At 36.3% G+C, this 24,187-nt stretch overlaps 1 protein-coding gene across 6 annotated transcripts in view; it reads right to left on the reverse strand.

The window, feature by feature from the left end:
- MDGA2 (MAM domain containing glycosylphosphatidylinositol anchor 2) overlaps positions 1-24,187 on the reverse strand; it is a 782,115-nt gene that overhangs the window by 108,848 nt on the left and 649,080 nt on the right. For all 6 annotated transcript variants that reach the window (XM_023624618.2, XM_070275008.1, XM_070275000.1 and 3 more), the window contains one exon: positions 5,182-5,451. In XM_023624618.2, the coding sequence (XP_023480386.1) occupies positions 5,182-5,451 (270 nt within the window). The remainder of the gene's footprint in view (positions 1-5,181; positions 5,452-24,187) is intronic.

Below are 24,187 nucleotides of genomic sequence, written 5' to 3' on the forward strand. Positions count from 1 at the left end.
GACACATTCTCAATGTGTTTTCATGTGGCATGAAAGAGCAAGAGAGCAAGGTCTCTGCGGTCTCTTCTCACAAGGTCACTAATCCCATCCTGAGGACTGCACCTTCATGACCTCATCAAAGCCTAATTATCTCCCAAAGGCCCATCCCCAAATACTGTCAGATGGTGGGGGGCAGGTCTTCACCATGTGAATTTTTGGGGAACACAATTCAGATCAGAGCACAAGCCATCCCGAGTGTTAAGTCTTGAATCCTGCCTCTGGCTGCATCCAGATTTCTAATTCTGCTTTCCTGGTTCCAAGATGTGGTCAGCCTTAGCTCAACTCCACTCCCTGGGTCCAACTCTCAGTTATGGTTCCCTCCCTCTGCCCAGGGACAAATTTTTTGAATTTGATGTTTAACTTTTCAAATCTACTTTAATTTTACTAAATTCAATTAATTTTCATCCTTTCTTTAGACTGTAAAAAAAAGCATTTACACTTGAGTTTTCTTGTGTTCTGGTCTACTACAGCCCACAGGTGCGTTACTCAGAAATTAGTATATCAGATGAAAACCATGATTTTCTTAGTTTGTCTACATTTTGAACTGTTGTTAACAAAATATAAGTGACTGAAATCTACTTTAAACTGATCTTTAACACTGCAATGCTTTATTTTTTAAAAAGCCCAACGATAGACTTTTGATAGCCACACTGCTCCAAATATTTCACTGGAGGAATTAGATGATTTCGTAAAGAAGAAAATGAGTAATGTAGAGAATTTAAGGAGCCATCATACTTCTGTGACTACAACAAAAATTTTAATTTAACTTTTGCTTTAAGTATGATCTAAAATACAGATTACTCATGAAATGTTTACTAGAGAAAAATAAAATTTATCTAAAATATTGTACAAATTAGATCCAAGATTAAAGGAAATACTTTGGCAAAATTTGTGTAAGTGATAGCATTACTTTCCTTAATTAATATTTACCTTACTATTTCTACTTTTTCAGAGTCAGCATGGACTCACTCACATTTTCTCTAGCTTAAGTATAAAAATTCCTTTAGCACCACTAATAACAGCATCACTGAGGTGTATTGGAAAGAGCTTGAATCTACAATCAGAAGACACACCTTTTATTTTTGGCTTCCTGAGCCTTTGTTAGCTTATCTGTCAAAGGAGGATGATACCACCTCTTCTACACACATAATGAGATTGTTTGAAATGAAAAGTAAATGAGTGGAATCACTTTGTACACTATAGAATGCTATACATTAAGAGTTGTTAGGACATATTATGCACTTTCTGCTCTACATTTTTTAATATAACTGCAATTCACAAGCTGGCTGAAACACTGGGATCCACTTGTCTATCTGGTATCATCATAAATAAAATTCTAATAAATTTAACTGAATTCTAGCCCTGAAAAATATTTAATTTGACATTGAAGTTTCTCATCTTTTAGAGTTATCAAAGGGAATTTTACTAGATACTATTTTTGCATCAGTTCATTTGCTCTTACTTCCAATAGTTAATGATTTTTCCACAATCTTATGTTGTTCATTCTTAGACACTCATAAGAAACACCTAGCTGAACAGCACAAACATATGCATTGCCAGAGAATAAAATATAGTACCTATCTGGACACTATATAATTCAATCTGACATTAGAAAACAAGACCAAAATGTTTGTTTTGTAGTCAAACCTGATTTGGTTGCTATTTCTTCCTTTTTATTCTTCAGAGCTAAGCAATTCTAGAGTCCTCCAACATCTTGTCTTAGGCAATATTACAGCTCTCAGGCATTCCAAATTTCTTTACATTCACTGGGTGATAACATGTGCTCCCTTTTATAAAAATGCCTCACTTTTGCCTTATTTGTTTTCTAGGATCTGTCTAATTTTGCTTATGTGTCTGATCTAATGATGTTGAACATGTAGAAAACAGGAGTTCCAATGTGTCAATCTGAATATTGTAACACACCAGAAGGAAAATACAGGATGCACAATCTTAGCACAAATGTTTCCAAACTAGAGGTGAGAGTAACAGTCACAGGCAAATTTTTGCTTGGTAAAACCCTATTTGCCATGTTTATTGAAAGGGATTAAACTACGAAGGATTTCTTTAATTAGTGCTGTAGACAAAGCAGTTTCCTTCATATGTAGGCTATATTTTAAAAGTATTCTTAGCGGCAGGATATGCTGATACCTGTGGCAGACAGATGCTAAGGTGACCCCCAGTGATTCCTACCTCTGTTTTTTGTGTCTTTGCAAGAAATTCTCTTCCATTGAGGGTGGGAGGAAACTGTGATGGAATGTCACCTCCACAATTATGTTTTGTTATATATGATTCCATCTTAGCAGACTAGGCCTAGAGATTCTTCCTGTTGGCTTGATGAAGTAAGCAGCCATGTTGGAATAGGCCCACATGACAAAGAACTACAGGTGGTCTCTAGGACCTGCAGACATCTTCCAGGACATGTAAGAGGCCTTCAAGATGCTAAGTTTGTAGCAATTGATTATGCAGCAATAAGTAACTAATATGGTACCCTGAATTCCACTATTTATCAACAAAATCTCTTGAGTCATGATTAAACTTATTCTTGTCTTTTTTATTTTTTAATTTTTATTTTTTTGAGGAAGATTAGCCCTGAGCTAACTACTGCCAATCCTCCTCTTTTTTCTGAAGAAGACTGGCCCTGAGCTAACATCCGTGCCCATCTTCCTCTACTTTATACGTGGGACGCCTGCCACAGCATGGCTTTTGCCAAGTGGTGCCATGTCTGCAGCCAGGATCCAATCTGGTGAACCCCGGGCCGCCGAAGTGGAACGTGCAAAATTAACTGCTGTGCCACCGGGCCGGCCCCTTGTCTTTTTTAATTATTCTAAGACCCTGAAAAGTGCTTCTGACTATCAGTAATGGTATTAAGTATTGCAGAGATAAAACCATAGATCCTAGATTTTCCTTGAAAATCTCAACTTAATTTCATTGCAATATTTTCAATAAAGACAATTTAAAATATATGTGAGAAAGTGTGATTTAATCTTCCTAGGATAAAATATATACCCAGTCTTTATTGCAGGTACAGCAATATGATTAAGGTATCTCCAATGAGATGCAAGTAGAAAGGGTATCTAAAAGTATTGAGAAGTATCCTTAAAAAGAGAGAATATGCTGAAATGCAGAAGTAACGCCTGGAACTTAAGTACTTACTAGGGCTATGAGATGTGACATCTATTGATGATGGTCGAGCAATAAGATGGAAGAAGCCTGAATCCCTGAGGACTTTGTGGAACAGAGCCATTATGTTGGTTTCTAAAATGACACTTCAAGCCCTTAACCTGCATGAAATAATTTTGTATCCTGCTTAAATCACGGTTACTTGGAGTTTTACTCATTTCTTTATATATTTTGATGAATTATACGATATTTGGAATTCAGTCATTTCCTTTCCTCTTCTTCAAAACCGTATTCGATTGTATGTAGAGATCTTGAATCAACTAGGTTGACCTGAAGATTGGAAAGTTCACACTAGAAACAAACTAATGCATGGGACCATTTCCTCTCCCTCTATGGGCAGTCCATAATGGGTTTATTCCTTTCTGCAGCTGTGAAAATCTACTTACTGCACCCAGGGATCTGGAGTGGGAAAATGGAGCTAGTGTTTCTTCTGGTCTCAGCTTTTCTTCTAGTTCAAAAAACAAGATTTGGATCACATAACAGAGCAAATGAAAATCTTGCAGAGGCAGCACAGTCTAAACTAGCTTGAAGTCAGAAAACAGTATCACCCAAGAAAATTACTATGTTTATAAGACCAAAAAGATTGAAGGAAGAGATGTAATTTTATGGAGTATTTTTGTTTTGGGGGATTCATGAAGGAAAGTACAGCACTCTATTTGTACAAATATGTGAAAAACAATTGTCTTTGAAGGATTCTTTTTGCCTTGGGAAAATAACTTATAAATAAGGGATGAAAGTACTTGGTACCCTTTAAATTACCCCATAGAGTAATAGACTACATTCTCTTTCTCTTGTAAATATTCCTAGTGATAAAAATTAGCAGTTAGATTGCCATGTAAGTAGTATTGTCCTGTGGACTTTTGCTTTTGTTTTAATAGTGCATTTCAAGAATCAAAGTAGAACAGCTTTCAGTTCAACTGAACGTTAATAAGAAGCATGTGAAACCAAGAGGTGGCAAGCTCCAGCAGGAAGGACATTTTGGTTAGTGAATTACATTTCATCTGCCTAATATTGTATTTCAGGAAGCAAAAATGTCTCAAGGCAATTCATATTTCAAGAGTTCTGTGATAAATAAGAACTTATTAATAAGAATTATATTACCAATGCACAAGTTTTAATTAAGTCTGAAACACTGTAATCATAATTTATATGATTGCTTTTCAGATGATATACAATGTCCAATTTCTTTTTTTACTAGTATAAACACTCTGTTACAACTAACTTTACCTTGAACAAAATAATAATGAAAAAGAGTATATCCTTTTAATGTATGCCTAAACCCCAGCTCAAAAATAACACAGATTTACTTCAGTATATAGATTACAAAAATAATTTAAATAAGTACCTAAGATTTAATACAGATTTAATATTTTTTAATACATTAAAATATAATATCAAAAAGTATTGACACTTCTCTACAATTCATTATATGCCAGATACAACTTTATTGCTTACTATTTGAATATTTGTGAACCTATGGTAAGCCAAGGACAAAATGGAGATTCACCACACATTAAGAGGTAATAAATAAATAAAGAGGACAAAAAAAGAAAGCACTGTTTCTGCTATTAAGAAAACCAAAGCTGGCATCAGTTCACAAGGGACTGTAGCCTTGCAGATGAAAATATGTATGAATATTTGCAATTTGATCTAAAGAAAGCTAGTTAAGAGTTGTCACTTTATTACTGAAACCCTCAAAATAAGCAACCTCATCACCAAATCTGCTTGAATTCACATAAACTTCTGTCTAATTTTATAGGCACATAAACTATCTTAAGTAGTAAAAGAAACTTGCCTTGAAAATAAATGAGTACAAGCTCTAACTAGACAGTCAAGCTACTCATAGGATGCTCCACGGACTTGCAAAATGCTTTCATTCTTATGTTGATGTAAGCCTATAGTCCGTTGCTCTAAAAATATATATAATGCAATATATATAGTGCAAAATACTTGGACTCTTACCTGTAACAAGAAAGCTGCATCTGCCGGCTCCAGCTTCATTGATGATGCTACAGTTATAAACCCCATAGTTCTCATTGGAAAGACTCTTCACCGGGTATTCTGTGTACTCTTGAGAGTCGAACTGACCCGTCCGTAATAACTTGTTGCCCAAACGCCACTCATAGGTCAGCACCCGTATGGGATAGGCCCTCAGTACCCGGCAGCTCATAGTGACACTTCGGTCTTGTCCTTGCCGGATTTCCAGGAATGCTGGCTCCACGGCAGGAGGATCTGTAGAAAAGAGATATCAAAACAGATAAAATATGTGGTTTGCAATAAGCCAATGGCTATTCTTATTCTGAGAAACTACTTTGAAGAACACATCCAGTGACATGGAAGCTGTGTAAGAGGTGGGTGTGGAGAACATATTTAGGCCCAGGAATTTCAGCTTGCACAGGGAAACATGATTTCTTGATGTGGGGAGTGAACAAGACTCGTTGCTTTAAAACAGCATTTGCAGGTGAAACCTGCAGAGATTATTATTTTTGTTTCTTCTGCTTCTCAGAAAAAATTGCCATGACAGTGTTTGGTTTATACTTTCAGCAACCAAACGGTGTTCTGGTTATGAAATGCAGAGTCTCCAAACCAGCATGAGACTTTGAAGCAGACAAAGCCATTGGTTCAAGTTAGTGAATTCTAATTATCCCCATGGGAGGCTCAGTCCTGGGGCTTCCAGGTACCCATTATTTAATAAACTAGGTAAGACAAGTATATAAATTTACTTTCTAAATTATTTGTCTGAATTTATTTGACTGCAAGTCATAATATTCACATGCAAACCTTAAGCAAACTTTGTAAATTATGCCACAGGTGGATGTGGTTTTCACCCAACTGCAATGGCTCATTTATCTGGATTAATTGTGATTTTTTTCACCCCACGTAATTAAAACATGCTACATTAGGTACCTAAACTTTTTGTTTTTGATGGGAAGATTTCTGAAAGGTATTACACACTTCTCTCACTATTTAGAGTAGGCAAAATGTAGTCCTTTTCTTAATGACTCCTAATGGCTGTAATAAATAAATAACAATTATTTCCTGGGTCCTAAGGATGTGATTCATTTATTTGATCAAGGAAACTGTAGGTGACCACTCAGGATTGCACTGCACAACACAATCGCATCCTTGACTAGATGTGTATGGCACCCTCTTGAGTTGTGCAGTATAAAAACTGCACAAGTCTACCTGGCATCCCTTCCTTCAAGAGGCTAAAAGGTTTTAAGCCTATCACACCAAATGTGCTGTCTGATACTCTTTACATATTATCCCATCTCCTTTTTATACAGTTGCTCTCCCTTCTCACTGCCAACCTGTTGACCAACTTTCTTCCTTCTTTCAATAAATGTGTTTAAACTATCCTACTAATTCTCATTTTATTCATGAAGGTCATTTTTTGAGCCCTTCCTAAATAAATACCAAGAATGAAAAAAAATGAATGAAAAAAAAAATCCTGTGTTTGTGTAGCTTATGGTCTAACACAATAGGTAGACATTAAATAGCTAATTTACAAAACTGAGGTAAAAAAAAAAATTCTAGGGTAGAAAGCAAAGAAGTGAATAACACTATGAAGATTGACCAGGCAAAGCATCTCAAGGAAGGTGATCCTTGAGCTGTGTCTTCCAGAAGTGGTCAAGTGGGTGAGCAATAAGAAAGGACATTTCAGGTAGAGGGATTAGTATGCGCAAAGCTAAGAAGGTGACAGACAGGAGGGATGTTCAGAGAGCAGAGCTGGTGAGCAAAAGTACATGAGGGCTTGAGAGGGAATAAAGATGGAAACAAAGGCAGAGACTATGCAAGGATCTTTGAAAGTCATGTTTTGGAGTTTGGATTTTATCCTGCTGGTATTGAGGCCTTTTAAAAGTTTTTCAATGAAGGCTTTATATGATTAAACCAATCTTTTAGAAAGAATATTGTGGCAGGTAGGAGACCCATGAACCTCAAAGAGAGGAGTCCAGTTACAGAGAAAATGACATCACTATCACCGGTGAAGGCCTGAACTAAGGCCATGTCAGTGGGACCACAAATGATGCCTTAGACAATGAGGTGGATAATGTGTCAGTGAGGAAGATGGGGCAGAAAATGAGGGAGTTGGGGGTGTTGTGGACATGCTGAATTTGTGCACTTGTTAGTCACAAACAGGGATATCCAGTAAGCGAGTGTTTCTTCATTTTCGGACATATGAGTTATGTTTTACTGTCTCTGTTTTGATTTTTTTGCTTGACTAAATCATGGTCAGAGAAAACAGTCCATATGTTTTCAGTCCTCTGAAATTTGTTGAAACTTGTTTTATGACCCCATACACAATCAATTTTTGTCCTGTATGTGCTTGCAAAGAAGGAATAGTCTTCAGTTTGTGGAAGTAATGTGGATCTGTTGGGTCAAGTCTGATAACTGAGTTGTCTAATTTATCTATATAGCTGTTGGGGGTGGTTAACCTACTTATTCTACTTGAATTAATTGAGAAGAGTGTGTTAAACTCTTCCAAAAGGGTAGTTGTTTTTAAAAAATTTCTTCTTGTGGGGCTGGCCCCATGGCCCAGTGGTTGAGTTCCCACTCTGCTTTGGCGGCCCAGGGTTTCGCCGGTTCGGATCCTGGGCACCGACAAGGGACCACTCGTCTGGCCATGCTGAGGTGGCATCCCACATGCCACAACTGGAAGGACCCACAACTAAAAATATACAACTACGTACTGGGGGGATTTGGAGAGAAAAAGCAGAACAGAAAAAAAAAAGGGAAGATTGGCAACAGTTGTTAGCTCAGGTGGGAATCTTAAAAAAAAATTTCTTCTTGTAGTTCTGTCTCCTTTTTGCTTTACATATTTTGAGGCTATGCTATTAAGTACGCACAAATTTAAAATTGCTTTATGTTTTTGATAAATTGAAGCTTTTATCATTATGAAAAAATCTCCTTTATCTCTATTAATATTTTATTATTTAAACTCTATTTTGTCCCATTATAATAGTTACCTTAGATGCATTTAGTTAGTATTTGTGTATTATATCTTCCCATCCTTTTATACTTTCACTATCCTCATATTTTAGAAGCATCTTTTAAAGAGCATGCAGTTATAGGCTATTTTTTCAAGGAAGTCTGACAATCTTTTCATTTTACCCAGAGGACTTTATTCATTTACATTTATTACAACTACTGATATATTTAGGTACAAATGCACCTTTTTATTTTTTACTATTTATTTTGTGCTCTTTTTTCTTTGATTATCTTCTTTTAGATTGATGGATTACATCATTATTCCAACCCCTTTCTATGCTAGTTGAGAATTTAACTACTCTGTTTCTATTATTTCATTGATTATCCTAAAGCATGCAAAGTGCACACTTAAGTTCTCCAAAAACATCAGTTAACATCTTTACTGTCCTCCTGGACAAAACAAGAATCTTCGAACACTTTGCTACTTTTATTCCCATTCCAACATGTTACTGAGTCATGAATTTTAATTTGCCCTTCTTTTTTAAAGCCTATTGGACACTATTAGAATTTTATATCTGAACTAGTTTTTAGAGTTTTCCAGATATAGGCTAGCTTATTTGCCCTTAATTTCTTTTTTCATTACAGACTTTCTGAAACTGTGATCACTTTCTTTTTGCCTAAAGCACAGCATTTAGAATTATCTTTAGTGAACTTTCTGATCTTGGCTTTCTAAAAATATATTTTAATCTCATTCTGAAAAGATATTTTCCTTGTATGTAGGACTATAGGTTGGCAGTTATTTTCTTTCAGCACATCAGGATATAATTCCGCTGTGTCTATATGCCCATTATTGCTCTAGAGAAGTCAGCTCAAAGCCTCCCACTTTGAAGGAAATGTGTTTGCTTCCTCCAGTGACTTTCAAAATCTCTTTGTCTTTGATGTTCTACATCTTCGGGGGAATGATTTTACGTACGGGTTTCTTTTTACTTATAGTTTGGAATTTGCTGGGCTTCCTAAATATGTTGACTTAAGTTTGGTGTCTTTCATCTAGGAAATTTTTGGAAAATTCTCATCATTAGCTGTTCATACAACACCTGTGTTCTTTTCTTTCTATCCTCACTTGAGGATTCTGTCTTCCACGTCTCTTAATCTCTTTCAAGTTTTCTATTTCTTTGTTTTTATGCATTGCATTATGAATAAATGCTTCTGAGCTAATTCAGTTCATTAACTCTTTCTTCAGCTCTGCTTAATCTCCTGAACTCATCCATTGTGTTTTTAATTAAAATAATGTTTTATTTATAAATATTTGTAAATTAGTAAATGCTCTGTGTAGTTCTTTTGTATATCTGTCACACCACTATTTTTATACTTTATCATTACCTGCAAATATAGTAAAGATTGTCTTTTGGTTCTTTAAACAAAGTAATTGCATTAGACTGTCTGATATTTCCAATTATGATTTTGAAGGTATTTTTCTGCTGGCTTTCTCTCAAGGTACCTTGTTTCTGTGCATTCTTGGTTAATTTTGACTCTGTGCTATTCCTTGTCCTTTAAAAATATTTGTGGAAATATTTTGATGCCTAAGATGATGGTTTCTTCCTCTTGAGAGATTTGTGTCCACAGGCAACTATTGGAATCAGTGTCTAGGATCACATTAATCTAAGTTCATGGCTTGAGGTTTTATTTTAATCATCCAGGTGACGTGAATTTGAGTTAAAAATCCACATAAGAGATAGCTTGTGATTATAACTTCAAGTATGGGTTCCCATAGCGCCCCCACCCTGCTCACATCAAAGGCAAGTTTCTTAGCACTTGCTTGGGAGTAGGAATGTATAGACTAGGTTTAATTTTGCTTTCCTCTTACCCTGTGGAGTGAGTCCTCTGAAATCCAACTTCAGGGAGAAAGTTTTGCCCTAGACTGTCCTGCCGGGGAACACTCTGGGCTTGGAGCTAGGCAGCCCCTGCCCAGAGATGCCATCAAGGCTGAAGCTCAAATTTGCCCCTGTCAGCAAATGCTCTCAGGGCAAAAGTAGCTTCTTTGTGCTGCTTTTGTATAAATTTGGGATGGTATATATATTTTTTTAAAGATGAATTTTTGGTGAGGAAGATTGGCCCTGAGCTAACATCTGTTGCCAATCTTCCTCTTTTTTATTTTCTCCCCAAGGCCCCAGTATGTAATTGTATATCCTAGTTGTAGGTCATTCTAGCTCTTCTATGTGGGATGCTGTCACAGCATGGCTTGATGAGTAGTGTGTAGGTCCATGCCCAGGATCCGAACCGGTGAACCCCAGGCTGCCAAAGCAGAGCATGCAAACTTAACCACTCAGCCACAGGGCTGGCCCCACATGGCATTGTTTTAATAAACATTTTAATGCTTTTAATAATATTTTAGAATATTTCCCAGCACTTTCAGTGGTTTGCATTGGAAGGGTTTTAAGAAATAGCTTGTCTATTATATGCCCAGAAGCACATGTCTCTGATAGCCAGTGGAATATGGATCTGAAGCTTAGAACAGAGGGCTGACGGCAGCTACAGTTCTGTTGGGATAGCTCAGAGTAAGTACCAACAAAGACAAAAAAAAATGCCAAATTTAGATTTACTCTTGAATATAATCATTTACAGTGTTAGAGGAAAATGAAAGCTCCTAAAGGAGAGTAAATATAAATAAGCACAGAGATATGTGGATCTCGAGAGTTGTGTTACAAAAATTAAGGGAGTTGCATGCTTCCAAGAATATGAAGTAATCAAAGGTGCAAAATGTTAGCAAGAGACTAGTTAAGACTGAAAATTTATCTATTGTTTTTGCCAATTTTAACACCATTAATGATTATACTGAAAGCATTTCCAATGGAGTATATATAATATGGGTTACAGGTTTCGGCAAGTGAAGGGATGGTTAAGTAGTAAAGCTCAGGAATGACAAGTACTTGTTCAAGAATACTGTCCATGATTAGAAAAGATAATTATTCCTACTGATTCTAGCTTCAAAATACATTCGGAGTTTCTCTCAACATCCATGACGGCTGCTATTACCTCTCACATCAACTGCTAGAAATGGCCTGCAACAGCCTCCGAACAGGCCGTGGGCCCTTCTGTGACCGTCTCCCATTCTTCAGAGATTGGTCAGATGTTGTTTTACAAGAGAAACCAGCCCTTGTTGTTCTCCTGCCTAGACTTTCCTGCCTCAGCCCTGCTTGTTAACCACGCCTACAAGGTGGTCCCATTCTGACTCTGCCCGTATTCTCCACCATTCTCATCTTGATCATTATGTTTCAGAAACATAGGTTTTCTCGAATAACAACCTCTTTCTGCATCTGGAACTTTGACTGTTCTTTCTTCCTAAGATGTTCTTTCCTTTACTCTTTCCATGACTGGCTGAGACTCATCTTTTAGAATTTACCTCTTTAGAAAACCCGCCTTGACAACCCATTAGTAAAGTCTCTCTCCTATTGTTAATTTTTAGTTATTGTAGTTCTTATTTTCAGAGCACCACCATTTGTTCATATGCTGTTTATATAAGCTTCATTATGAAGGGACTCAAAACTCCCCAGTCACTGCTTCATCTTCTGAATCCATCAAGTACCTAGCATCATTTTTGTTGTTAGTGCCCTTGAGTGGATTTCAACTCCTAGTGACCCTATGGACAGCAGAACCCTGCCCGATCTTCTTGCTCCATCCTCTCCCCTTATGGAGCTCTATCAGACAACGTTCTGCTGCTATTGATGGGATTTTCAAGGCCAACTTTTTTGGAAGTGGCTGGCCAGGTCCTTCTTCCTAATATCCCTTAGTCTGGAAGCTCCGCTGAAATCTCACCACTAGGGGTGACTCTGCTGGTATTTGAAATCCCTGTGGCATAGCTTTCAGTATCACAGCAACAAGCAGCTGCCACAGTGTGACAACCGACAGACAGGGGTGGGGGGTGGGAGGGTGGTTCCCTGACCGGGAAATGAATCCAGGCTGTGGAGTTGAGAGCGCTGAATCTTCCACTAGGCCACTAAGGCTGGTACTTAGCATCATAGTCAGTGTCAAATCATTATCAATGGAACAAACGAACGAATGAATAAATGCTCTAAAAAAGTAAAGGCATCCACAATGCTTTCAATATACCTCCCACCAAGACCTGGGTTCTGTGTCCACTCTGTTAAATCTGGATGGGCTTTGTGATCACTTTGACCAACAGACTATAGCAGAAATGATGCTGTGCCAATTTCTGGGCCCGGGCCACGGAAAACTGGGAGTTCCACTTCCTATCTCTTGAAATACTTACTCTGGGAGCCCTGACCCATGTAATAAGCCCAACCACCCTGGTGAAGAAACCATGTGAAGAGGCCCTGAGATTACGTAGAGAAGGAGAGGGCAGAGTAACGCCCAGCCTTCCAGCTGTCCCCACCAAGATTCCAGGCACGCGAAGCCATCTTGGATCTTCCAGACCATCTGCAAGACACTGCCTGCAAAATACCAAGTGATCCAGATAGTACCACAATCCACATCAAGCAGAACAGCCCAGGCAAGCTCTACTCAAATTCTTGACTCACTAGAGATTAGATGATGTGAGATAACAAAATGTGATTCTTTCAAGTTCCTAGGCATTGGAATAGTTTGTTACACAGCCACAGATCACTGATACAGATGCCTCTTAGCCTTCAAGATTCGGCATTTTGATGCTATGAGTGGAAACTTGGTAGAGTGAGGCAAAAGAACAAGGGGAAAAGGCAATTGAAGAGACACAGTTTAAGTGACAGACCATAGGATCCAAGTTGGCTCTGGAAGAAAATGAATTCAGAAAGAAACTAATGGGGGAAGACAGTCAAGGGACTGAATTACTAGGACAGCTTGAAAACTTGAAAAGCAAGTGCACTAAGAACAACCGAGGCAGGAAGCCAGAAACTTGCACTGAATAAATAGAATTTTGTTGGAATTTAATATTTCAGAGGTAGAGAAATGTGGAGTGATTACAAGATCAGAGATATGGCCACTGGAATGAAATGCTGGAGTGGAGATGAATGGCAACAGAGTCTAGTGCAAGTAAGCTGAGTGAATACACATTTACTCTCAAGTTGTAGGTGTCTAACAAAATTACAAGTGCCTGCAACTGCTTATCTTTCTTCTTATGAATTTCTTTTTAAATGGCAAAGGTTATAAATGTAATTAATTGCACCTAACAGAAGAATATCCTAAAATACATATTTACTTTTTCTATGAATGATTTTCTGTGAGAATTCTTTGAATATATCTGGTCTATTAGACTATTTCAAATAATGGAATTTTTAGATCCTCACTGTATATGGAAATGGCATCCATCCAAACCTAGAAGAGCCAGCCCACTCAGTTATTAATGGCCCATGAAGATATCTGATAGTGTTGGTTAAATCTCTTCAAACACAGTGTTTTCATGAAGTTTCATAGAGTCTGAGTTGGAAAGCACCCCCACACAAAAGTAATCATTACTGCTATTTGAAAGACTGCCCGAAGGACTGGGCTTCCAGGCTGGTCCTTTAACCTTAAACAAGCTGGAGAAAAAGGAACTGAACATAGTCTCTGCAATCCAGTCAACTCTGCTGATGGAACACTTCTGTGATGTGAGGGTCACTCTAAACGCACTGGCATTAATGGGCTCAGCATTTCATTCTCTGGGAGACCCAGTGAGAAGGATGCCCCTCTGCAGTTGTGATCACACGGTGCAGTGTGAAGACTTCGAATACAGTGAAAGACAACTTCAGATGTCAAAACAGAGTTCACTGTTCTAGAATCAGTTTTTCACAGTGTAGTTATTCAGTACACTTGGTTTGAAATACTTAATTTTAAGAAACTGAAATAAATAAATATATTGTGAGAAAAAAGTCCACTTAGAAATGAAATGTTTATTAAAAGTAGGATTGCTTAGGGGAAATAAATATATATCTGTGTTTTGTTCAACTATACAACATGATTCTAAAAATGTCCCATTATACTATACTGAATGTATTCACTTAGATTAAAAATGTCTGGTCCAAAACGTGATGTGTCAAACTATCTCCCTACATATACACCGAAGGATACTGGTAACAAAAATAATTATAGTTGTTGATTTTGGACATTAACTACGTGCTAGGTATTACGTGAAGATATTCACATAGTTTATGCTTTTATACCAGTAACTCATTTTACGGAAGGAGAGACTGAGGCACAGAGAAGTGAAGCTAAGTCACCCAGCCCAAGAGTAGCAGAATAAAGATTCAAACAATGCAGTCCGATTCCAGAAGTCAGGCTCTTAAGAACAGCCTATGCTTCACTCTTTCCAATTACAAATACTGCCAATGTTTCAGGATCTAGCTTGCTCTTTCAAAGAGGATTTTGAAAATCTTGCCCTATTGGTTACTTAAGCTTATCAATTAAAATAGATGTTGGCCTATTCATATCATTATTTAGAATTCACGACGTTGCTTAGATCAAAAATGGAAGTCATCTTTTGTGGAAAGTATAAAAGTATTGCAGCAAACTGCTGGGTTCAAACAAGATGTTGTTAATGATGGATTTCAAACCAGCTTCAAATTGCAGTGTACATTGCAATGTAGTTGATGTAAATGAATTTCTGTATTACTCATATATAAATATATAAGATGAGCACATGCAGAAGCTTAGCTGTCTGCAGGTAAAGACGTAACCTTTTAAAGGTATTAGTAATTTTGATTGGAATTAAGTTATTAAGCAACAAGTGCTCAAAATTAATTAGGATTTTAGCACTTTCTGCTCTTGTACTTACTGGTTCCAGATGTCTGGCAAGTGTTCTGAATGTGGGATGGTTCTAATGTTTAAATCTATATACAAATGTCTAGCTTATTTGGAAAGAGTAGTGCATGAAAACACTAGATTACAGAGAAATGTGTATTAGTTTTTTTTCTTAATAAGGGGTCAGAGATAACTTCGTGAGTTCTTTTAACATTGTGTATGAATAAAATTTTGCTTCTATTTCTTAAAAACAATTGCCAGATTCTGATGAGCACAAGAACTGTAAGAAAAGCAATACTTTTGATTTAAAAAATAATGAAAAATGTTTAAATAAGAAAAACCCTTCAAACTAATATTAAAGAACATCAATATAGCCCATTTTTAGGTCTTTAAGGGAGTGTGACTATGGACATTAAATATGCCTAGAGCTATCTTCAGTTTACTTATAGTTAAAAGAGGAGAATGCACACCTGTTTGGAGAACGTCAGTGTAAGTAAGATTCTAATTATTTATCCTTAGAGGGGAGACTGTTAAACAGGTACACATTAGTGCCATTTCTTCTCAAGCCATTTAACACCTGCCCAACAAAACACCTGTCTACTCTTTGTTTAAAGAGATCTAGGGAAATTGTGCTCTTAATAATAAAAAAAAATCCAATACTTAGATGCGAAAACCCAAGAGCTGAAGTGTGAAATCAGCGAATTAAATTCTTCCATGGTTCAACAAAAATAGTAAAATTGCTACATTTAGTGTATAGCAATCTCTTTCTGTGTGTGCGTATCTTTCTCTCAAGTCTTTTCATGGTCTTGTAATTACATCCGTCTTAGTGGTAAGGAAACTGAAGTTCAAGGAGATGAATGTGAGTAACCTGTTCATGGCCACTGAAAAACACTAAACGTTTTCGAACTCAGGCTAAATTGCCTTCAAAACGTTAGCCGTTTACACTTTCCCACGCGATTTCTCTAAGCGTTATGTTACTACCATACGGCTGGAGGCTCAAAAGATCCCTATTTTATTCGCATCACTCAATCACATAAATACAGAGAGGGTTCTTAGATAATGCTGGCACAAGGTGATATACTAGGAGACTAAACAAAAATGAATTAAAAGTGACTCCTGTTAACATACAGTTTACAATTCAGTATAAAGATAATATCTTAATAAGCGTAAGTAAGCGCAATTTAACATGAACAAGTAAATATATGTGTTTTTATAAGGCAATGACTGATTAATTACTGTAGTATAATGGGAAATTTATATTTGATCTTTGTTCTTGATTCCTGGCACAGATCTCCTAAAACTCTTGGAATTTCCTGAATGATAGGAGCAGCTTTTATTATGTATAACAAGCCCCTTTCCACCATACTTGAATTTACACTAATGAGGTGAATCTTGGCTGGCCCCTAGATCGCTTCAGGATGTGAGCTGATGTCCACACAGACCAAACCATAATTAGAAGATTGGAACTTTCAGTCCCACCCCCTGACCTCCAGGGAGGGGAGAGAGGCTGGAGATTAGAGATTCAGTTGAAGCACCAAGGGCCAATGATTTAATCAATTACACCAATGTAATGAAACCTTGGTAAAAACACCTCAATGATGGATTTGGGAGCTTCCAAGTTGATGAATACATTGAAGTTCTGGGAGGATGGTGCACTTGGAGAGGGCATGGAACCTCCGTGCTGCCTCTCATCCCCACCCCATACCTTGCCCTATGCATGTCTTTCATTTGGCTGTTTCCGCGTTGTCTCTTTTACAATAAACCGTCAACTTAAGGAATGTGTTTTCCTGAGTTCTATGAGTTGTTTTAGCAAATTATCAAACTTGATATGGGAGGAGGTAATAGGAATTCCTGAATTTATAGCTGGTTGGTTAGATGTATGGTCAGCAACGGGGAACTGTCCCTGGTGTCTGAGATGGAGGCAGTCTCCTGGGAGTGAGCCTTTTAACTTGTGGAATCTGCACTAACTCCAGGCTGTTAGTGTCAGAATTGAATTGAATTTTGGACATCCAGATGGTGTTGGAGAATGAGAGAACTGGTGTTGGAAAACACACCACTTATTTGGTGTCGGAAAGAACAAGAGAATTGCTAATCAAGTCTTAACCCAAATTTATTCAGTAGAAAAAGATATGAAAAAGGATGGACTTGGACAAAGATATTAAGACACTTGTAGGGTCTGGCTAAATGTATATAGAAGAAATAGGGATTGAAACAGCTACCATTTTTAGGATTAATCTACTCTGTATGACTCTGCTAGCACATTTCACATACTTACCACCTCATTTAACCCTTATGACAACCTTGTAAAGTATAGATCATTATCTCCATTTTACACATAAGGAAACTAAATCTGAGAAGTCACATTCTCAAGCATCCCACACATTCCACGTGACAGACTTCAAAGTCCATGTTCTCTCCAACACAGCAGTTTGAGGAAGCAGTATCAAAATTAAATTATAAATGAGTCTTTAACACAATGTTGGTCTACCTCGGAAGAGGTAATATAAGAAAATGTAGTTTAAAAGTGAAATGGTCTATAGCATTTGTAAATAATTATCAGGAAAGCGACCCCAAAGATTCGGTGATACACTTTACAAAATTAGTGTTCACCCTTCTCCATAAACATTTTGAGATTGTTGGTAATTGTTACTGCATATTTCTACTAGCTTTCTCAGCAGGATAAAATTTTGGAGCTACAGTGCAGTATTATTAAATCATTATGTGATTGAAAATATTTGTACATTTGTATTATTGATGCTAGGCACGTGATGGATAACGTATAGAACCATTGTAATTCCTTCCTCATAATAAAAATGATAGTAAGCTCAGTACTCTTCATATTTTTATGGAAGTATTGCTTTGTATGATTACTAGATACTATTTATTATTTAGCTATACTATTTCTATGTCTAAAAAAAGGCAAAGAATAAATAAACTCAGAATAATCCAAGGAAGTTTATAATAATCCAATTGATATAATGGTATATTTTTTCAAAGATATTAATTATGAATAAAATTGCTTCAATTAGCACTTATCCATTATAGGCAGGATGCATCAAAGAGAATCTTTTTTTTTCTTTTGAGGAAGACTGGCCATGAGCTAACATCCATGCCCATCTTCCTCTACCATTTTATAAGTGGACGCCTAGCACATTATGGCTTTTGCCAAGCAGTGTCATGTCCACCCCCAGGATCTGAACTGGCGAACCCTGGGCTGCCGAAGTGGAACGTGCACGCTCAACTGCTGCACCACTGGGCCAGCCCCCAGTTTCATTCTTTGCATGTGGCTGTCCAGTTTTCTCAACACCATTTATTGAAAAGACTATCTTTCCCCATTCTATATTCTTGGGGCCTTTGTCAAAGATTAGTTGACCATATAAGCTTGGATATATTTCTGGGCTCTCTATTCTGTTCCATTGGACTATGTGTCTGTTTTTATGCCAACACCATACTGTTTTGATTACTATAACTTTGTAATATGGTTTGAAATCAGGAAGTGTGATGTCTCCAGCTTTGCTCTTCTTTCTTGAGATTGCTCTGCTATTTGGAGTCTTTTGTGATTTCATACAAATTTTAGGATTGTTTCCCTATTTCTGTGAAAAATGCCATTGGAATTTTGATCAGAATTGCATTGAATCTGTAGATTGCCTTGGGTAGTATGGGTAGATTAACAACATTAATTCTTCTAATCTATGAGCATGGGATATTTTTCCATTTACTTGCATCATCTTCACTTTCTTTCACCAATAACATAGTTTTCAGTGAATAGATCACTGAACTCCTTGGTTAAATTTATTCCCAAGTATTTTATTCTTTTTGATGCTATTGTAAATGGGATTGTTTTCTTAATTTCTCTTCCTGATAGTTCATTGTTAGTGTATAGAAACAATTATTCTTATATTTTAATTTTGTGTCCTTCAACTTCACTCAATACAAAAAAATCAACTCAAAATGAATTAAAGACTTGAACATAAGACCTGAAATGATAAAAATCCTAGGAGAGAACATAAGGGGTAAGCTCCTTGACATTGGTCTTGGCAATAACTTTTTGGATTTGACAACCAAAGCAAAGGCAACAATAGCAAAAGTAGGCAAGTGGGACTACATCAAACTAAAACCTTCTATAGCAAAGGAAACCACCAACAAAATGAAAAGTGAATCTAAGAAATAGGAGAAAATATTTACAAACCATATATCCAATAAGGGGTTAATATTCAAAATATACAAGGGATATTATTCAACCATGAGAAAAAAGGACATCCTGCCATTTATGACAACACAGATGGACCTTGAGAACATTATTCTAAGTGAAATAAACCAGACAGAGAAAGATAAATACTACATGGCATCACTCACATGTGGAATTAAAGAAAGAAAAAGTCAAACTTATAGAGACAGGGCATAGAAAAGCAGTTGCCAGGGGCTGGCAGATAGAGGAAATAGGGAGAAGCTGGTAAAAGAGTATAAACTTTCCGCTGTAAGAGGAATAAGGTCTCAGGATCTGATGTATAACCTGGTGATTATAGTAGATAACACTGTATTATATAATTAAAAGTTCTTAAGAGAAGAAATTAAATGATCTCACAAAAAAAGAAGGTAAATATATGAAGTGGTGGATGTGTTAATCAACTTGGAGGGGAGAATCATTTCACAACTGGATACGTACAGCAAATCATCATGTTACACTTTAAATATCATAATTTTATTTGTGAATTACTTCAATAAAGCTGAAAAGAATTTCCTCTTCTTTGTTCCTGTTCCCTCCTCGTTGTCTTGTTGGCATTTTTCTTGTTGTTTAAATGGGTTGTAATAACTTACTTTGTGCAAAGTGGTGCAGTGGTTGATGCTATATGCGTGCTTGGAAAAAATCTGGTTAATAGTTAGACAATATCCCTAAATGTATGAGCAATATGTCTTACTAACAAAAAAAAATGAAACATTCCAAAGATAAAGAATCTTCAATAATGATCTAATTTACATACATGCACTTGGGTGTGTGTAAGAGAGATTTCAGTGAAGCAGTACCACAAAATCACAAAGGATATTCACTTGTTAGAATCGTGCTCAAGAGTTATGATTAAAATCACTGATTTGAATGGAATTCTTCTGAGCGTTCTGTTCTGAGCATTTGACATAGCAAATCTCTAAGGCTTTCTTCTAAAGATTCATAAATGACCAAAATTTAGATCTGTTCAAAATTTTGGGGAGTTTCAGACTTGATCTTTTGTTTAAAAGTCTAATGAGGGTAAGACAATATGAACAGATATAATTCATATATAATTTAATCACCCATAGGATCAGTAGCATCAAGGTTATATATTGAATCATTTGTCTGAAGACTTCTCTAAATCTTACTAAGAAATTGACTTACAGGAACAAATAAACAAAAAATTGAGAAATTCTTGCATCTCTTTTTAAAAATTGAGATCATATAGGCTTATAATATTATGTACACTTCAAGTGTACATTATCATATTTCCATGTCTGTATGGACCGCATTGTGTTCAATATCAATAGTCTGCTTTTTATCCATCACCATACATATGTGCCCCTTTACCCCTTTCACTCTTCCTCCATCCCCTTCCCCTCTGATAACCATTGATCTGTATTCCTTATCCATGTGTTTGTTTATCTTCCACATATGAATGAAATCATATGGTGTTTGTCTTTCTCAGGCTTATTTCACTTAGCATAATACCCTCAAGGTCCATCCCTGTTGTCACAAATGGCACAATTTTGTCTTTTTTATGGCTGAGTAGTATTCCATTGTGTATATATATATATCACATCTTCTTTATCCATTCATTCACTGATGGGCACTTGGGTTGCTTCTACTTCTTGGCTATTGTGAATAGTGCTGTGATGAATATAGGGGTGCACAAATCTCTTTGAATTGTTGATTTCCAGAAGTTCTTGCATCTCTCTCTCTCTCTTCCATTTATATTGTACTCATTAGCTCCTGGTACTGTATGCTATACATTCTTCTTCTTGTGACTGAACAACTCTAATATGTACCATGTTCAGTATGTATAGCTCCCCTGGGAAAGGTCATGCTTCACCTTTTCCATTGCTCTGCTCAGGAGAATCAGCCCAACTGCTTCTCTGCCCCCAACCCTACCCCAAGCTTTAGTTAACAAAATTCTCTTGCTTGTATAAACATATATGATAAACTGGAGGTTGGCATAAAAAACGTTGAATGAGAAACAATCACTATATAGATTGTTTGCTGATTTTTAAATTAAATATATAACTCTTTTAGTTAAAAAAGCAGATGGAAAAAAGTAAATTCTATATAACATCACTCTTTGAAAGTGGGCATATATCTAATTAGACTAAAATAGTGTGTCCAAAGAAAGATTCTTTGTGCTTTTTTTTTGATATTAGACAATGAAACATAGGATTGTACATTTATAATAGCTATTTCTAATTCAAAGTAATTTACATATGTGTCTACATTCAAAATTGTAGATGATTACTTTGAAATGTTCTTAGTGTGCTACATTCTAAAAGTTTAATGCCAAAGAACTCCTGACAACATAGATTTAGCAATAATTTCAATGTAAAAAGGAATTTTTAATAAAAGTAATATAATACCTATTCACTCTGGGTGACTTTTTAAGCCTTAGTTCTTTGTTATTTTGGGGGAAAAGTGCATTTAACATGAACCTATTTGAAATCTTCAATTAACTAGGTCCTCCCTTCATTTGTTTTATGAGAAAAAAGGGCAGAACAAAAAGAAAGAAAGAAAATATATTCACAGAATAATTATTCAGAAAATATTCTTCAGGTCAATCAACTAAAGTTGAGTTATTTAATTTAAGTTTCAGATCCAGCACTGCTTCAAAAACCACTCCAGGCCTGTGACAAGATAAGGAGGTGGCGCCAAAATGGAAACAATTACATCATAGAACACTATTAAATTGAGCTGATGATTTGAATGGGAAATCCAAGAACATGGTAAGGAAAATTAGGAAGTCTGTTTTTATTGATGAAATTGGCCCTAAAATCCAGTCTTATTTTCCTGTCGAGCCTTTTAGAACTGAATTGTGTATCTGTCCACGTAACTCAACAACCTGGTTTCAAAGCTAAAACAAAGACTTACATGGAAGCTAGCAAATTGACTTGTAGCAGCAAACTCAAACAATATTTGAGGTGGAGTTCTTAATGAAGAAGCATGGGAACTGGAAGAAACTAAACCTTCCAAAGCTCAACTTTTTGTGTCATTTGTATTTATCAATGCAAGGAATATTTCAGAAACGTAAGCAGTAAGGATCATTTCAATAAAACCGGTCTTTTAATTAATTCTATGTCAACCAGAAAGTCCAATTCAGCGGAGCAACCTTCTCAGAAAATGAAATTGCAATATCCAAAATGTGTCCTCACGTTTGATTTACACTGCACAGTAAATGTAAAACAACAGACTAAAGTTTACAATAAGCTTTGAATTTGGTCTATAGACTATGATGTCATGTAACTGACCTTGTGTTTTGGAAATTGATACATGCTATAAAATTTCAGTTTTATAAAATTTCAGAACTGAAAGTAGTTCAATTTAGTTCAATTTAAAATAAAACAAAAAATAAACAGAATGATTCCTTCAAGTGTCACCTTAGAATGGGTCTTAGGACTGAACAAACTGGGGAAACCACCTAGAGCAATCTTTCATACAACAGAAGAAAAATCTATGGCACAGAAGAAGAATCTGCCTTCAGAAGACGCAGTAGCTTACCTATGATCTAGAACCAATTCTCGAAAATTTGGGACAAGAGCTTCCATTTTATTTAGTTCTTTGTTCATGAGGTGATAACTTAATTTCCCAAGAGATGTACAGTTTCTGATGGAATTAAAGAAATCTATAAAAGAGTGGTTCTGACACAGAAAATTAATTTTTGGATAAATTAAAGATTGTTGAGTATTGTTGTGGTTCCCATATGCAAATAAGATACAGGACTAAGAAATGTGGATTTATAGGAGTGACTTGGGGATTCCTCTAGAAAATGCAATTCCTATTGAGATGTTTAGAAAAAAAGATGAGGCATTGGGACTACGAAAGTGAAGCAAGCAGAAGGCAAGGTAAGAGAACAAGTTTTACGCAAACGTATTTTGGCAAAGATAAAGTAACCAGAGGAAAAGTTAAAGTACTCAACAGAGTAGAATTCCTGCATTTTTAAAAAGGAAAAAATGATTATTTGATAATAATCTGAACAGGTCAAACATGAAACCACATTGGTCTACCAAAAGTATATCTAAGATTTTGCATTTTATATCTGGAAGTCCATTAGACAGAGCCATTTTATATGTTGGTTGCTCTAATTACATCACAAGATTTTACTTAAAAAAAAAGATGCTACTTTGACGAATGAAATATGAATTCCCTTATCCTTTACAAATCAGATATGTAGATAATATAGATCATGGATATGACAGCAAACTTAGTAGATGCAGAAATTTTCAAAAATAAAGAGGCTAACTCAGAAAAAGAACTATCCTGGAAAATCTTGCTGTGAAATTGTGAGGCCTAATCTGAGGCCAAAAAGTGGAATGTGTGTTGCTTTCGTCTTGGTAGTGAAGGAACTATAAAAAATGGTCTCCTGGGGTCGGCCCAGTGGTGCAGTGGTTAAGTTCGTATGTTCTGCTTCGGCGGCCCGGGGTTTACTGGTTCGGATCCCGGGTGCAGACACGGCACCGCTTGGCAGGCCATGCTGTGGTAGGTGTACCACATATAAAGTAGAGAAAGATGGGCACGGATGTTAGCTCAGGGCCAGGCTTCTTCAGGAAAAAGAGGAAGATTGGCAATAGTTAGCTCAGGGCTAATTTTCCTCAAAAAACAAAAAAAAGGTCTCCAGTATCAAACATATTAAAGAGTAGAAATTGTGTGGTTTTCAAATTTTGCCCTTGGCTTACGATTTTCTTAAAGGAGTGTTTTTATATTTAGTAGCTACTTTAGCTATCTTATTTTCTTTCAAGATTGAAGGCATTCTTCATGTACTATGTATTTATACATAAAATATTTTCAACAAAAAAACAAAGAAAATAAAACCAAAATGACTATAATTCCATGGACTGCAAAATTGTACCATCGAATATAGTGATCACATTGTTTTAATTTACTTGTTTGCCTTATCATAACAAAGATAAATACTCTGATGAAAAAGATTCTTAGGAAGCACACATACACAGAAAATATTTAAATTAATACACCATTCTAATTCAGGCATTGAAAATGGCTTCTTCATTTAATACAGTTTAACAAAAACATTTAGCATACATGCTACCCGTCAAGAAGTACATTACATATGTTTGTGTAGAAATGGGAGATGCAGGTAGTCAC

This window comes from Equus caballus, chromosome 1 (assembly GCF_041296265.1).
Source record: "Equus caballus isolate H_3958 breed thoroughbred chromosome 1, TB-T2T, whole genome shotgun sequence".
NCBI lineage: Eukaryota > Metazoa > Chordata > Mammalia > Perissodactyla > Equidae > Equus > Equus caballus.